The following is an 18,176-nucleotide window of genomic DNA, read 5'->3' on the forward strand; positions in this document are numbered from 1 at the left end:
TTGATAAAAATATCCCTGACCTATGTATAAAACTAAAGGAACTAAAAACATTGTACTGCTTGTATCTTGCTATCCATATACATAGCCAAGATCCTCCAATTTCACAGTTATTGTATTATCTTTTGTTTAGTCTGTTTCCACATAACCTTAGCTGCTGTAACATAATTCTTTTTTTTAAACAAGAAACATCTTTATTAAATGATGATGTATGACATGGGTAATCATACATTTATATAAACGAAAACAAACCATATTGACCTAATTGTAGGTGCAAACATTATACATAATTTACAATTTATCCAGTCATTGTCACTGAAACATTACATAGTCATATCCTGTCTTCTTTCAAACCCGTTCCTCCTGTGGATGTATTGTTCCCATATAGTTTGCTCCTACTCTTTTCTAAAGATCCCAATTCTAATTGTTTGAATCTCTGTTACTATATTCACTGCTTTTAGTAAAGTTGGTTTAGACTTTGATTTCGATTTTCTAGTAACTGCTTTTTTGGCAGTCACCATAATTGCACTCAGCAAGGCTTTACTATGTCTATACAATTCTGATTCTGTATCATATCTCAAAAAATAATTTCCTTAGTAACACCAATTTGCTCACCCAGTATCTCTGACAGAGCAGTCTGCAGGGAATCTTTAAAGTCTGCCAACTCATTACACTCCCAGAATATATGTTCCCAGTTACCTCTTTCTTCCCCATCACACCTTCAACATTTGTTGTCTACCTGAGGAAAATTCTTTGGAGTCTACTTCGGGGTATAAAAATATGTATGTAAACACTTCCAAGCAAAGATCCTAAATTTTTTACATTGCGTTGCATATTTGGGAGGCACACATATATCCCCCATTGTTTCTGTGTAAATTGCTTATCCAATCTCTCTTCCCAGTCCTTTCTAACCAGGTTCCTAACACGAAATCGAACAGGCTGGAGAGCGAACGGCTTTAACATCGAAAATGCCATTCATCAATGTTTTTATTGTGAGATCGTGGTACAGTGAAGATTGCACTATAGTGAGGAAAGGGCAAATTTTCCAATCTCAGAGTTGGTATATATAATTAGCGGGGGTCTTCGAGGAATGGCATTTTCGATGTTTAAGCCGTTCGCTCTCCATTCTTTTCAAGCTCGTAATATAGACCCTTTCCTGCTATCTATGATTGTTTCTTAAATTATCATGCAATATTTTATATACTGCACTAATTATTCCTTTTTTAACATCATCTGTTCTAGATTCTTCTAAACAATCTACCAGTGCTGATCTTTCACTTGTGGTCCCCTATTTCTTTCTCTTTGCCTATATTCTGAAGTCAATCCTTGATATGGAAGGCAACTTCTATCCTGCAGTCCAAATACATTTTTGGCATCCTGGTTCTTTTGCCAGTTTTCTCAAATAAATTCCACCCCCCTCCTGCATATTGTTTGTAACCTAATTGCAGTCATCCCTAAAGGCGTAATATCCTTTCTCCATTCCTATGTTGGCTTAGTTCTTAGAATACTTTCTTCTACTTTGTGAATATAATATTCTGCATGGTTATTGTTATTTTCCATAAGGATCTGCATCCAAAATCCCAGTCTCCCCTTATTTCTTGAGCTTCCACCCATTTCAGAATCATCCATTCCACTTTGAATTATAGCTTTCTGCTTGTGCTATGTGTAGGAGCCTTAACTGTGCAACTCTATAATTGAGTAATTCCAAACTGCCTTGTTCAGTGGGAAGAATCAGCGTATCCATCTCCACTCTTGCCATATTCCCCTCTCAGATAAAAATTCTTCAGCTCAGCTATTTATTAATTGCTATCCACAACTTCTCCTGTGGTTGATAAAAATATGCCTGACCTGTGAATAAAACTAAAGGGACTAGAAACATATTAACTGCTTGTATCTTGCTATCCATATCCATATAACAGAGCTTCCAATTTCTCAGTTTTTCTATTATCTTTTGATTTTTTTCTTCCCACATATCCTTAGCTGCCACACCAGTATTCTTTTAAATCCATACTCCTAAGCACTTCATTTTAGCTTGTCCCCATAAAAATGAATACTGCTGAACCAATTCATGTGTGGGTACAGAATTTACTGCTATTGCCTTTGTTTTAGCTTCATTCATTTTGTATTCCAAAAAGATTTGAAATTGCCTCAAAATGTTCCACAACACTAAAATGCCCTTTTCTGGTTTTATCAGGTATAAAATAATATCATCTGCAAATAGAGCCATCTTTTCTTGACGAGCATGCCAATTATATCCTTGAATTTCTGAGTGTTATTTTCTTTGCCAGTGATTCTAAATATAGTGCATATAACAAAGGGGAAAGAGGACACCCCTGCATGGTTCCTCTGCTCAAACAGAAGTTATCAGAGAGGAACCCACACACTTTAATTTTCACCTCCTATCCTTCAGGTATCCTCCTAATCACCCTAATAATTTTATAAAGGAAAGCAAATGCTTCAGTTGCCCTGGTCATAAAGTCCCAGCTTACTCTGTCAACTGCTTTATGTGCATCAAGACCCACCAACAAAAGCAGTGTTTTCTTACATTCAGCTTCTCTCTGGATCATCGTTGTTCTGTTAATGTTGTCAAATGTTTGCCTCCCCTCCACAGAACCACATTAATCTATGTCTGTCAATTGCAGTATCACTTTTGACATTCTTTTAGCCATTATAGACATAAAACACTTTGTAGTCATGGTTTAGTATTGAGGTGGGTCTTTATGAAGCTAGACCTAATGGATCTGTACCATCTTTGGGTATTACAACTACCACTGCTTTCTTCCAAGATGTTGGTACTTCTCCTCGTCTTAAAATACTGTTAAACAAAACCTTTCAGATCTTTATCAGTTTTTCCCTCCTAGCTTCCAGACTTCCACAGGAATACCATCTATTACTGTGGACCTTCCTGTTGATTAGTTATACATCACCATTTTTATCTGATGTCCTCCTATCTTAACTGTTAGTAATTGAGCCTCATCTACCTCTAACCTTGTCATGTTTAGTTCTTCCGTAAACACTTTTATTTAATTTTTTCTTAATCTTCATATTTCTCTGCCTTATTCACATTTCATAACATTTCCAAAATATTTCTAGTACCTTTATAGGATCTCTTGTTATCTTCTTTGTTTTAGGCTCACTAAGCTTGGCAACAACCCTTTCTACTTTCTGTTGCCTGAGTCGTTGCACTAAAAGTTTTTGTGCTCTGGCATTGCTATAAAAAAACAATTGCTTAACAGCAGTCTGTCTAAAGTCATGCATATTATCGAGGTAATTATTTTCCGCTTAGCTTTCTGCAATTGCTCCTCTTCTTGTTCTATGAGATTCCCCCTATTCTGCAACACTTTAACATTTGTCAGTCTCTCTAAAGAATTCTTGTTACTTCTTAATCATATTTCTCTCTTATATTTTCATTCTATTTTTAAACTCCACTTTAATTTTATCCTACTCCCTATATTTCCAGAAGAAATTTTGCCTTCTCTAATAACTCCCCAATAATTGTTAACTACCCATTCCTTAAATTCATGTCTTTTCAACAGATAGGTGGGAAAGCACCAGACTCTCATTTTTTCATTACCCTGCACTTTAATTTTAGTTAGTATTGGCACTTGTTCTGAAATAGTTATTGAATGCATATCAGAACTTTCAATTAATGTACATGCTCCTGTGAAATGTAAGTTCTGTGCAGCCCAGCCCAGTTTTTGTATCTTTAGGAATATGTAAATTCACTCTGAATTCCTACTAATGAATTCACATATTCCACGTCAAATATTTTTTATAAATTTCTTAAAAATATACCCTCCTTTTTTATATTTTCCCTTCTGGGCCCCCCAGACACAGCATATGTGCTGCAAATCAAATTCCAGTCCCCACTTATAAATGGTATTCCCTGCTTATAACTGATTATTTCTCCTAGAATTTTCTTAACCTCTGTTATAGCAGTTATAGGTGGAGTATAAATACATGCCAATGTAATTCTCCTCCCTTGCCAGTAACCCCTTGCAAGTAATATAATTACTACTTCTTTCCTATGTCCCGGGTATTCTACTGAATAGCCATCCTGAAAACATTTCTTTATGAAACTCACATGTTGAGTTCTTTAAAAATGTGTCTTCTGTAGCATAGCTATTTGCACTCTACATTTTTAATATAGTTCACTACTCTTTCTTTTTGTATATATCTGTAAGATCATTAACATTTAAATATAATAGTGAAAGGGTCATTTTGTTAAAAAGTTATTATTCCCATCTTTTACTTGTAACTGTTTTTTTTGTTAAGTATCTAGTTCCAGCTTTTGTGCTGTATGCACAGAGTAATGTTTGCAAAGCTGACCTTTTATGCAGTTGTTTCTTGTCATGTCCAGTTTAGCATATGTCACATCTTACAAAACTTTTTGTTTTATTGAAAGCCCTCATACAAAAAACAAATACATCCCAAAGACCTATTAACTATTAACACACAAAACTGTGTGCATCTTCAAATATTGAAGTTTTGCCTTCCTGATAGGAACAATTGCCCTAAATTGGCAGCCACACTTACAGACTTTGCTTAACATAAAAGGGTGGTTATCCATGCTAAGACACGTGGTGCAGCCTGTGCTTCTACTAAGTGCCATCTGGTTTCGTCTTATCTTTATTGCTCTCCTAGAATGAGAAACACTTGAATACTTCAGAAAACATGATGATCTAGGCATTAAAAAAGCATTCAGTTTGTCAGATTGTCTTCATGGAGACAAGAGAACCAGACAGAGCTACTTCTACAAGTATTTATTTATTTATTTGTTAGAGGAGAGCTTTCAGTGTTGTTTTTTATTTATTTGCTTTCTCTTAAAACTTGTTACTAGATAAAATCAAAAGCCTTAATCCATTCATTACCCCATGCAAGAATTTAGAAAAAGCACATAATTTGTTCTTGTATCATACTCTTTTGAAAATACTTTTTTTTTAAATTGCAGTGTGTACATTTCTTGAAACTGAACAAGGAGAAAGAGGAAAGAAGAAGAAAAAAAGAAGGGACACCTGTTTACTGTAGTATCCCCATTAAACTTGAAAATAACTGAAAAAACTAAACTTATAGTATGCATATGTCATGTACTATGCAAATATTACTGTTAAGAGCAAACGTTTATTTTACTTGCAGTTAACTGTTTTCTTCCTCTCTCCAAAGTGTTCCACCAAACATTAATGTAAAGCATATGCTTTAGAATCCCCTACAAGTTTAACAAAGTCAAAAAACTCCAATATTTCCAGGTTGTCTTGTTCTATCATATTTCACAAATATAATTAATGCTTTATAATCCCACATTTATTTATCAATTTCCGAGTTGCTGGTTTTATTCCTCTTTATTTCCATCTCCCAAATTCAGTCTCTGCTTCCTTTCCAGTGTACCCTCGCTTCTGCTAGTTAACTGTTGTGCTTTTCTCTCAGGCATTTTCCATTGAAACACTGGAAAAGGTTTTACTGGCACGGTCTCTCTCTGATCTTTATTACCAGAAGAACAGGAAGCAGAATCTCCTGTTTCACAGCTTACTTTTTGTTGGACAATTTTTTGTATTTCATCCTTAGCATGTTCTGCATCAAAAAATGATTTTTTTCCCTCCAGGAAAGAATATTCAGAAGATAGCTAGATACAGCAGTTTGAATCTCGCGCCTGCTTCTCGACATTCCCTGATTAGTGAAATAAATTTACTCCTGTTCTGCCTGGTGAATATTGAGTACATTATTTTCCCACTCTACTGTTTCTCACTTTTAGTACTTTGTTCTTCTGCCACAGTTTTGTCAGAATCAACTCCTTCTCGTAGTAGGATTGCATCTTTACTATTAAGGGTCTGTGTTGCTTTCTCATAGCCAGGTTTGGAGCATACACACAATGTGCCCTTTTGATTAACAACAACTGCTCTGGAGTACCAGTCTAGTTACTTATTTGTGCTTGCATAAAATTAATATAGTCTGTTCCTTCCAGCTTCTCTGGTACAGAAGAAAATCTCAGGTTTTCCCGGCATGCTTTGTCCTCTAATTCTGTTATGTTTTTAAGCATCTCTTCTTGAGCAGTCTCATATTTATCCATCCTTTTCCTCATTTGACCTTTGTTTTTGCAGTTTTGTCATCTCATTTGAATATCTAGCTAAAGCTTCTTCTATTTTATCCATCCTTTTGTTGAGTTGATATACTCCATCAGTGTTTTGTTTATTTTAATCAGTTGTGAGTACATTTTATGTATATTTTCCTCTTGGTTTCTGGAAGTCATGTCTTGCACCAAAGCTGGAGCTTGCACTGTTTTTTTTCTGAACAGCTGCAGAGTTTTTCTTTCTTTCAGGTTCTCTGATATTCTTTTTTGCTGTAATCCAGGCAGTGTACATACTAGCCTGTTACTGAAAGTTACTCAAAAAATGAGTTCATTGGCTGTCTCTTCCTAGTTTTAGTTTTCACACTGGGACAGCTCAAATTAAACTGTTACTCAATGTGCAGCCATCCTGGAAGTCCATAACAGAATTCCTTTTAATCCATACTCAAAAATACTTAATTTATTTGTCGTCCTCATAAATATGGGTATTGCTGAACTTATTTATGTGTGGGTACATAGTTTATAGCTGTGTCTGTAGCCTTTCTTTTTTCTTTATTAATTGTATATTCCAGAAAAATAATGGAACTATCTTAGAATGTTCCACAACAATGAGGTGTCCTTTTTTCTGGTTCCGTCCGGTAGAAAGTAATATCATCTGCAAATAAAGCCAACTTTTCTTTAACAACATACTAATGATATCCTTGAATTTTTGAGCTCCTTATTTTTTGCCAGTGGTTCTAAATATAATGCAGCTAACAAAAGGGAAAGAGAACACCCTTGCCTGGTTCATCTTTTCAAACACAACTTCAAATAACAAAAGGAAAAAGGACATCCCTGCCTGGTTCATCTTTTCAAACCAAACTTATCAGGGAGTATCCCTCACACTTCGATTTTTGCCTCCAGTCCCTCATATATCCTTCTAATTAACCTTGTTATTGTATCAGTGAATGTAAAGGCCTCCATTGCCCTACTCATAAAATTACTCTGTTGAGTGCTTTCTCTACCCAAGACCCACCAGTGCCAGCAACATTTTCCGACATTCTGCTGTCCTCTGCATCATTATTGTATTAATGTTGTCAAATGTTTCCCTCCCCTTCACAAAACCATATTGGTCCATATCCATCACTTTTGGCATCATCTTTCCCTTTTTTTAGCCATTATAGACAGTAACACTTTATAATCATGGTTTATAATTGCAATCGGGCTATATGAAGCTGGATCTGATGGGCCTTTACCATCTACAGGTATTACAGCCACCACAGCATTTTTCCAGGATGTTGGTGTCTCCCTCTTTTTGAAATACTGTTAAACAAAACCTTCCAGATCGTTATCAATTTCTTCCCTCCTAGCTTCCAAACTTCCACCAGTCGTTCCTGCAGATTGGTTATATATCAACATTTTTATCTGATTTCCTCATGTCTTAACTGATAGTAGATGAGCCTCATCTACTTCTAACCGTGTCATATTTAAGTCTTCCATTTTGTGCGCTTTCTTGATTTCCCCACTTCTCTGCTTTATACAGATTTTATAAAATTTCTGAAATATCTCTAATACCTCTACAAGGTCTCTGGTTATTTTTTTGTTATAGGTTCCCTAAGTTTGACAAGATCCTTTCCTACTTTCTGTTGTCTAAGTCATTATGCCACGCATGTGTGTGCTCTGGGGTTATTATCCACAACAGCTGATTAACAGCAATCTTCTGAAACTCGTGTATATTATCCAGGTACTCCCTTATTTTCTCTTAGCACTCTGCAATTGTACCTCTTTTTGTTCTGTGAGGTTCCCCTTATTTTGTAATACAGATTGTCAACCCCTCTAAATAATTCTTATTACTTCTTAACAAGATCTCTTTATTTTCATTTCTACCCTGTTTTTAAACTCCACTTTCATTTTATCACACTCACTAGCTGTAACTTCTGTATTACTTTTTATCTTCCCTAATTATGCCTGTATAATTTCCACTAACCATTCCCTAAATTCCACTCTTTTTTTCACAGGTGGCTGGGATACAGGATCTGAATTGCCTTGACATAGTAAGGCCTTGTTAAGTTTAATTCCAGTGGCTACTGAAAAAGCAATTATTAGAAAATGGACCTCGATTTCTAAACCAGCAGTACTTGAAGTAGTGACTATTGTAACAGAGGTAAAAGAACAGGGTAGGAGTAAATTCCATACAGTGAATGGAAATTATGGAAACAATGCATGTAGAACAATGCTTTTGGAGGAGAAATGAGGTTTAAGAGACAGCAGGAACTGAACAATTTATGTAATATTGCTTAGATTATATTGTATAAAACAATATATGTGATGTACAGTGTTTGTAAAAGTGAAGTTGTTAATATAATATATATTTGATTAATTTTATGTAAATGTAAATTTGCTTGTGCCACAAATGATAATTCAGTGAAGGTGTTTTAAAAAAATATTTGTGCTCATGGCATTTTTTAAAATGTGATGATTCAATAAAGGTATTAAAAAAAAGAATAGATGTGGGCAGTCTAGCCTTGGGCAGCGCATTCACTTAGAAACACCTTTCCCCTGCTGTTTAAGTGACCATATCAGTTATTATACTGTAATACTTTTGAAGAACAGTTTGATGTTTACAAGCTGTCACTAAGCAGTTGAAGTGTTGTTTACTTGTCTATCAGCACTGTTTTTTAAGTTAAACAGCCTTCAAAAAACAGTACAGGTAGTTTACAAGCTGTTTATTAAGCAATTACAGTTGCTTCATGACATCTTCTAAACTAGCAAACTTTTTTAGCATTTGGTGGCCCTATAAGTTGGTATCTAGGGCAGTTGTCTCATTTCTCCTACCCTTGCTAGTACACTGGTTCTCACCATCAAATCAGCTACTATCCCTGCAGCCTAACCTAGAGACTGCCCATTCTCTGTAATAGACTTCCCATACATTTCAAGCGGAGCACCTCACTGGCCCTCTTCAAGAGAAATCTTGATGTGTGGATGGGAAATAGAAAGTTCACCCCCTTGGATCACTCCAGTGGCTCTACTTGATAGAGGCACTGGGAACTAACGGGTGGGATGATGCCAGGGTACTTCTATGGGCTAGGCTTGTAAAGGCTCCAGGGCCATTAGCCTAGTACATACCTATGAACCTTATTTTAAACTGCATCTGGCAAAGGTATTTTTGAAGTTGCAACCTGAATATATATTCACATAATTGTCCTCAGGCATTGCAAACTGGACGTCCATTCTGGGTACAGAACATGGCTTACTTTGACTATCCTGCAGACCATGCTTTAGACATCCACTCCTTTTCTGGGTGATGAAGTTGAACTGCTTGGTACTCTTATTTTCATATAATGACCTCTCTTAACAACAAGCTTTATGTTAAATAGCACAACTGAGTCTCAGTGAGCCTCCTGAGCATAGCACTTTCCTGTGTGTGTGTGTGTGTGTGCGCGCGCGCGTGTGTGTGTGTATGTAGTTCAGTGAAGTTAGGATATGTGAGAAGAACTTAAATATTTTTCATTTTTGTTCATATCTTTTTGAAGTTGCAGTTTCTCTGATTTTCTGTACGATTGTTCAGTGATTTGAGTTGCAGTGGTTCCATTTTAAAGTTTTGATTTGTGATTCTGTTACTACAGTAGAACAAGCAAATGTGTGATGGTAAAAAGCAGAATTCAGTGAATCAGACAGTTGTAAGAATGACAAAGCATGAGGAAGGGTTGCATGGGTTAAATCTGTCTATTTGGGGGAGTCTAGCATCGCTAGCACTACAGTGACAGGCATCTGTATTGTCTGAGGATCTATTGTAAGGGTGAATACTTCATACAGCTGGACTTTATCAGGGATTGTATTACTAATGTTAAAAATTATCTGCTTATTATGACTTTAATAAAGAGAAAACAAGATTGTTTTATTTCCTTTCCTAAAAAATCTGCCTAGCATATATGTGTGTGTGTGTGTGTGTGTGTGTGTGTGTGTGTGTGTGTGTGTGTGTGTGTGTGTGTGTGTGTGTGTGTGTGTGTGTGTGAAGAATTGGTAACCATATGATAATGCGAACACCCCCAGAATTTGGAAACTGTTAATAGTTTATCCATGTAATTTATGCAGAATTATTATTCTTTTTTCTTTTCTCTTTTTCTCAGGCCTGGGAAAACCACTTAAGACGGAATAAATCCATAGTAGTGGATTTGTTTCATGGGCAATTAAAATCACAAGTTAAGTGTAAAACATGTGGCCATGTCAGTGTACGTTTTGACCCGTTTAACTTCCTCTCACTGCCATTGCCAATGGATAGTTACATGCACTTAGAAATTACAGGTAAGGTTTTGCAACACACTCAAGTTTACTTATTTTAGTAGACAAAAAGTGCATTATTTGTAAATCTGCAGATGAATTTTCGTTTACATAATGGCTGGCATTTTTAAGTTTCAAGGAGTGACATTGAGTTGATTGCTGTAGATCTGAGAGGAGCATTGTTAAGTAGCAAGGTGAAATGATTTGCGAACTAATGTTAACTTGATATGTTGAAAAAAACACGATTTTCTAAAACCTACTGTTCTGAAAATTCCATTTTGAGTACTTTCAGTGCCTCTGTCTGTGGTGGAAAAATTCCCCTAAATTGCCAGATAAGCATACCTTTCTCTATATTGCTGAAACGAGAGGTGTGGTTGTAGGTAGAGTTTTTAATATAATAGTGTTCAATATGGTGAACATTCAGACGGTCCAGATTTGTTTTCATAAAGATTAATGTGCAGTAGTTTCACAGTAGATGTATACTGAAACTTCCATGTTCATTGACTGAGGTGCTTAGTCAAATCTCATTTAAGGACATTGATTTTACATCTTCTTGCCCTTCAATATCTTGCTTAATTTAAAGCTTAGGGTTTGTATGGAATGTCTTTAGTTTAATAAACATGAAGATGGAAGCAGAAGCAGCCCCCATGGTCTGTCAAGGTGTTCATCATTCTCACTGCCATAGTGGTTTATGGGTCCTGTCCTTTCCTCTGATTGTGTGATAAGGGATTGGCTAAACCCCCCCTTCAGGGAAAGCCTAGCCCCTGTCCCAGAAGGTTATTCAGTCTTTTACTGCCAGCTGTAAGGACTCTTATATCTTACTCTCTGTAGCAGTATGCATTGGTGGATTACAACTTCCAGACTCAGATAAGATCCCTTTGGGAACTTTCCTTCCTCTTTAATATACTTTTTTTGGGGTCTGTATCACATCAGAGAATGCTAAAAATAGCGAATACTGATGTATCGAACTTCAGAGTTCAAAAGCTGAAAACAGCGAAGGAACGGATCAGCGAATTTTTTTTCCCAGGGAAAAAATTTGCTGCGCTGTTCTCTGGGCTTTGCTGTTTTCTCCACTGTGGTATGATCTCGAAGTTGATTTTGACTGTATACTTTTTTTTTTTGGATCCGTTCCTTCACTGTTTTCAGCTTTTGGACTTTGAAGTTCTATATATCAGCGTTCGCTATTTTTTGCCTTCAGTGATGTGATATTACCCCTTTTTTTAAACACCTTTATTGAATTATCACTTGTGATGTAGGCAAATTTACATTTATACAAAAATAATCAAACTGTATTAACAAATTAACATTAAACATTATACTTCACATATATTGCTATAATCATATAACCTAAGCAACATTACATAAATTATTCAGTTCCTGCCCCCTTTTTTTAAACAAGAAACATCTTTATTAAACCATCACTTACAACATAATCGTGTATTTATAAATGAAAACAAACCACACCAGCACAATCCTAGTTGCAAGCATTTTACATCAAACACCATACTGACACACACTCAATTGCAAACATTATACATCACTTATAATCTACCCAATTATTTTCAAACATTACATAGCTCATTCAAATCTTGCCGTCTTTTAAACCTTGTTCCTCCTCTGCTTGTATTAATACCACAATTCCAGTTTTTCCTATGTAATTTGCTCCTACCCTATTTTAAAGATCCCAATTCCAGTTGTTTTATGTCTGTTGTTATATTTACTACTACTAGTGAAGTTGGTTTAGACTTTGATTTCCATTTTCTAGTAATTTATTTTTTGACAGTCACCATAATTGGACTCGGCAAGGCCTTACTATGTCTAGGCAATTCAGATTCTGTGTCAGCTCAAAAAAATAATTTCCCTAGTTATGCCAATTTGTTCACCCAGCATCCCTGACAGAGCAGTCTGCAGGGTATCTTTAAAGTAGCCCAACTCATTACATTCCCAAAAATATGTTTCCAGTTATCTCTTTCTTCCCCTTCATACCTCAAAAATGTGCTGTCTATTTGAGGAAAAATTCTGTGGAGTCTACTTGGGGTATAAAAATGCCCATGTGAACACTTCCAAGCAAAGATGCTAACTCTTCTAGATTACATATATCCCCCCATTGTTTCTTTGTAAATTACTTATCCAGTCTCTCTTCCCAATCCTTCCTAACCTTCTCTGATTGATTCTTATAGTTATCATGCAATATTTTATATACTCAACTAATCAGTCATTTCTTAATGGCAATTTCTGTTCTAGATTCTAATAAAAACTCTACCTGTGCTGGTATTTCATTTAGGACTTCCCTATTACTTTATCTTTGCTTATACTCTGATATCAATCCTTGAAAGTGATGGCACTCTCTAACTTGCAGTCCAAATAAGTTCTAGGTGTCTTCCCATTGTATTACTTTTCCCTCTCTACTTATCTGCTCCCAATACCTTGGTACCTTTGCCAGTTTTCTCCAGTATATTCCAGCCCCTCTTGCGTATTGTCTGTATCCCTAATTGCTGTCATCCTTATTGGCAGAATCTCATTTCTCCATTCTCATGTTGGCTTAGTTCTTAGAATACTTTCTGCTTCATAAAGAATGTAATCTTCTGTGTGAATATTGTTGTTCTCCCTAATGGTCTGAATCCAGCATCCCAGTCTGTCCTTGTTTCTTGAGCTTCCCCTTCCTCCTGTTTTATCATTATCCCTTTCCATAATAATTTTCTGCTTGTGCTATGTATAGGAGCCTTAACTGTGTTGGTCTGAAATACCCCTTCAACTCAGGTAATCCCAATCGACCCTTTTCTATTGGACGAATAAGCTTATCTCACTTGACCTTTGCTGTCTCTCCCTCCCAGATAAAATCCTTCAGCTCTTTAATAATTGCTATATGCAACTTCTTTTCTGGTTGTATAAGACAAGAAGCATTGTAACTTCTTGTATCTTGCTATCACTGTCCATATAACAGAGCTTCCATTTTCTCAGTTTTTGTGTAATCTTTTGCTTAGTCTCTTCCCACATATTCTTAGCTGCCACACTGGTATCATTCTTAATCCATACTCCTAAATACTTAATTTTATCTTGTCCCCATAAGTATGGATATTGTTGAACCAAGTTGTACATGGGTACATAATTTACCCCTATTACTTTTGTTTTAGCTTCAGGCGGCCCCGGTGGTGAAGCGGTTAGTGTTGTTGCCTCACAGCAAGAGGTTCTCCCGTTTGATCCTTGGCTGGGGTGTCTTCTGTGCAGAGTCTTCATGTCCTCCCTGTGGTCACGTGGGTTTCCGCCGGGTGCTCTGGTTTCCTCCCACATCCCAAAGACATGCTGTATATGGATTGGACACTCTAAATTGGCCCTAGATGTGAGTACATGCATGTGTGTGCCTTCTGTGGCAGGTTGGATGTCGGGCTGGCAACTCAACACCGTAAAACTCCACTTCCAGTCATAAGTGGACAGGTGATCCACTGTGGTGACCCCTAACCGGGAAAAGCCGAAAGAAGAAGAAGAAAACTTTTGTTTTAGCTTCATTAATTTTGTATCCCAAAAATGTTTGAAACTGGCTCAATACATTCCACAACACTGCAATGTCTCTTTCTGGTTTTGTCAGGTATAAAATAATGTTATCTGTAAGTAGAGCCAGCTTTTCTTGACTACCATATCAATTATGTCCTTGGATTTCTGAGTCCCTTATTTTCTTTGCTAGCATTTCTAAATATAATGCAAATAACAAAGAGGAGAGAGGACACCCCTGTCTGGTTCCTCTGCTCAAGCAGAGGTTATCAGAGAATACCCCACTTTAATTTTCGCCTTTGATCCTTCACATATCCTCCTAATCCACCTTATAATTTTATCATGGAATCCAAACGCTTCCATTGCTGTGCTCATAAAGTTCCAGCTTACTCTGCATCAAGACCCACCAACAACAGTGGTATTTTCTTACACTCTGCTTCTCTCTGAATCATCACTGTTCTGTTAATGTTGTCAAATGTTTGCCTCCTCTCCACAAAATCACATTGGTCCATATCTATCATTTTTGGTATCAGTTTTGCCATTCTTTTAGAGCATTGCAGACATAAACACTTTATAATCATGATTTAGTATTGTAATGAGCCTGTATGAAGCTGTATCGGATGTATCTTTACTCTCTTTAGGTATTACAAGTGTGACACCCCACCACTGGCAACAGTAATCAAGGAGCCTTAATCCTCACCACTGGCACTGGGGGGGGGGTGTAGTCTGGGTGTATGACATGTTTACACACACAGTATTTCCAGATGCAGTTCCCTGCATCAAGTGCAATTTCTCTTAAGAGCACACAGAGACCACAGTCAGTCCAGGGCTGGTTTCTCCCACTTTCTCCAGATCCCCAGTAAGACTCCCCACTGGCACAGCTGTACAGTTGAGATCTCAGCTTGAGTGGCCAAGCCAAGACCTCCAGCACACTCTCTGTCCAACTAGTGCTTTGTGTCCCTGCTCAAGTAGCTAACAAAGACACTCTCTAAGCTTTTATTCATAGATGCACACACCTGGGAAAGGCTGGCACAGATTTACTAGCTATGCCCCTTTCTGCCCAGGCTATAAGGTAGTTTCCCCTGCCACCAGTCACTCTTTACCATCTACTTTAAGGCCCTTAACAAAGGGTGTCCAATCTTACTGTGTAATGTTGCTGTTAATATAAATGGTAGTTTGACCAAGAGCAAGGCTATTAGGAGTGGCCTACATAGTGTCACCAAATAAATATGCATATACTCTCAGAACTTAAATATCTGTAGGTAGATCAGCCTCAATGAAAGTATTAAATATATTTAATAATAAATGATAAAAGAATAGGAAAATAGTACATAATTACAGTGACATCAAAGTTCAGAATCACAGAAAGTATTTAAAACAACATTGCAGGACAGTCTCAAGTAAATAAAGAAAAATATCTAAACTAAGTGTTGCTGTATTCCTAAATGTATCTAAGATAATTATACTGTTCCCTAGACTGACTTACTCATTGCAAGGCAAGTGTGTGGTGAATGGGTCTTGATGTTGTCAGGTCCAAAACAGAATACAGAATGTTGTCTCTCACAGAGAGTTCTTAAATTAATATCTGAAATATTACTGCTGGGATAGCTTGCAGAATGACATAATTTCTTGTCATCTGTCTCTATCCCAGGTAAACCCCCCACTGCTGAAAGCTAGCAGTATTTAGCATCCATCTGTGAAAATATATAGACAAGCAAATTTCCTCAGATCTTTGCAGATCCTGGAAGTCATAAAACACTTCCAAGACAATACAGAAAGTTCCCTAGTTCTAGACACTGTGTCTGTTACTGCATTGAAACTGAAAGATAACATCGTTTTATGGCCTCACCATAAAGTAAGTTAATTTCAACTATTTTTCTGAAGGTAACCTCCTGTGTCCTAGTTGCCAGTGTTAAAATGTACACATTTAAACAATTAGAGTAGTGGGTGTACATTTCTGTTCTCTTCCAGCAGGGCACACTGTGGATATATCTTTAAGCTCAGTATTTTATAAACCCTTTTTAACACACACTTCTGTACCAGCAATTTGATATACACATTGCCAGCAATTCTAATACAGTTGTAACACAAGCATCATACACAAATCATTTTGATATTTACCAATGACATATAATTATTTACAGAGTTCCAGATAGCTGGGCTGGCAGTATCTTCTTTCATGACAAATACTAACACTTCCTTTCAGGATGTTGATACTTCCCCTCCTCTTAAAATGCTGTTAGACAAAACCTTCCCAACCTTTATCTGCTTTTTCCCTCCTAGCTTCCAGACTTCCACAGGAATATCATCTATTCCTGGAGACTTTCCTGTACATTGGCTATACATCACCATTTGTATCTCATCTCCTCTTATCCTGTTAGTAATTGAGCCTCCTCTACCACTAACCTTGGCATTTTTAATTCTTCCATAAACATTTATATTCGTACATTTTCTTGATTTCCATATTTCTCTGCTTTATACAGACTTTCATAGAATTTCTGAATTATTTCAAATACTTCCACAGGATCCCTTGTCATCTTTCTTGTTATAGGCTTCCTAAGCTTGGTGACAGCACTTTCTGTTTTCTGTTGCCTGGGTCATTATGCTAAATGTTTTTGTGCTCTAGAGTTATTATCAAAAACAGTTGCTTAACAGCAATCTTTCTAAACTCATGCACATTATGGAGGTAATCCCTTATTTTCTGTTTAGCATTGTGCAGTTGCTCATCTTCTTGTTCTGTGAAATTCCTTCTATTTTGCAATCTTTTAACACCATTTAAGTTTTATCCCACTCCCTAGCTATATTTACAGAAGAAATGTCTGTCTTCTCTCATAGCTCCCAAATACTTTCAACACTACCCATTCCTTAAATTCCTCTCTTTTCAACAGATAGGTGGGAAAGTGCCAGTGTCTCATTTTTATTTCATTACTCTGTTTTTATTTTAGTTATTATTGGCGCATGATCTGAAATAGTTATTGGGTGCACATCAAGACCAAGTTAAACTTTTATACAATTGTTTCTTATCGCCATTTTAGCCTGTGTCATATTTTGCAGAACTTTTTGTTTTATTGAAAACCCTCAAACAAAAATACACACACACAATACCCACTAAAACCTCTTAACTTAATAACACACAAAACTATATACAGCTTTAAATATTGAAGTTTTGCCCTCTTAATATGAACAAATGTTCCAGACTGACAACCACACGCACACAGACTTGAGCTAAACTAAAAGAAAGATTATCCATGCTAGGATGCATGGTAGAGCCCGAGGTTCTATTAAGTGCTGTCTGGTTTTGTCTGATCTTCATAGCTCTCTCAGATGAGAAAACACGTAAATACTTTCAGAAAACATTTTCTCCAAGCCATTTCTGTTTATTAGATTGCCTGCTAGAGATATGAGAACCAGATGCAAAACTGTTTACTAGAAAAAAAGCCTTATAGTATTCAATATTCTTTTTCATTTACTTGCTTTCTCTAAAAACTTGTTACTATATAAAGCTAATTGCCTTAACCCAGTCATTCCCTATGCAAGAATGAGAAAAAACACGTTAAATTATCTTTTGTCATGCTTTTAACCAGACCTTTTTTTTTTGTTCATTACAAGGTCTACATTTCTTAAATCTGTACAAGGAGAAAGAGAGAAGGGCAAAATAAAGAAAAAAAACAGGAACATCATGCACCATTTAAGTAATACTGTTAAGAAAAAAATTGTTTTACTTAGTTAATTTTCTCCCTTCTCTTTTCCTCTCCTGAGTGTTTCTCCGAACCTTAATGACATGAAGTAGGGCATATGCTTTAGAGTCCCCTACAAGTTTAACAGAGTCCAAGAAAGTCCAATATTTCCAGATTTTCTTGTTCATCTCAATCTCCCAAACCCGGTCTCTACTTCATTTCCAGTGCACTCTCGAGTCTTCTAGTCAACTCCTGTGCTGCATTTTCCATGGAAACATTGGAAAAGGTTTCGCTGGCACACTCTCTCTGTGGTCTTTACTACCAGAAGATATAGCTCACTTTTTATTGGACAAACATTTGTATTTCTTCCTTAGCATGTACTTTATCAAAAAATGATTTTCTTCCTCCAGGGGAAAATATTTTGAATATAGCTGGGTACAGCATTTTGAATTGCATGCCTGCTGCTTGACATTCTATGAATAATGGCGTAAATGTATTCCTTTTCTGCTTGGTATGCAATGGGTAGTCATTCTCCACAAACACTCTGCTGTCTCTCCCACTTTTAGTAATTTGTCCTTTTGCCACAGTTTTGTCAGAATCGACTCCTTCTGCTGGTAAGATTGCATCTTTCCTATTTAAAGGTCTAGGTTGTTTTCTTATAGTCAGGTTTTGAGCATACACACAATGTGCCC

General features: G+C 36.6%; 1 protein-coding gene across 2 annotated transcripts in view; it reads left to right on the forward strand.

The window, feature by feature from the left end:
• USP32 (ubiquitin specific peptidase 32) overlaps positions 1 to 18,176 on the forward strand; it is a 3,310,274-nt gene that overhangs the window by 2,533,014 nt on the left and 759,084 nt on the right. For both annotated transcript variants that reach the window (XM_044054559.1, XM_044054560.1), the window contains exon 23: positions 10,168 to 10,342. In XM_044054559.1, the coding sequence (XP_043910494.1) occupies positions 10,168 to 10,342 (175 nt within the window). The remainder of the gene's footprint in view (positions 1 to 10,167; positions 10,343 to 18,176) is intronic.

The sequence above is a fragment of the Protopterus annectens genome, chromosome 13.part0 (genome assembly GCF_019279795.1).
Source record: "Protopterus annectens isolate FY-2018-M chromosome 13.part0, PAN1.0, whole genome shotgun sequence".
Classification (NCBI taxonomy): domain Eukaryota; kingdom Metazoa; phylum Chordata; order Ceratodontiformes; family Protopteridae; genus Protopterus; species Protopterus annectens.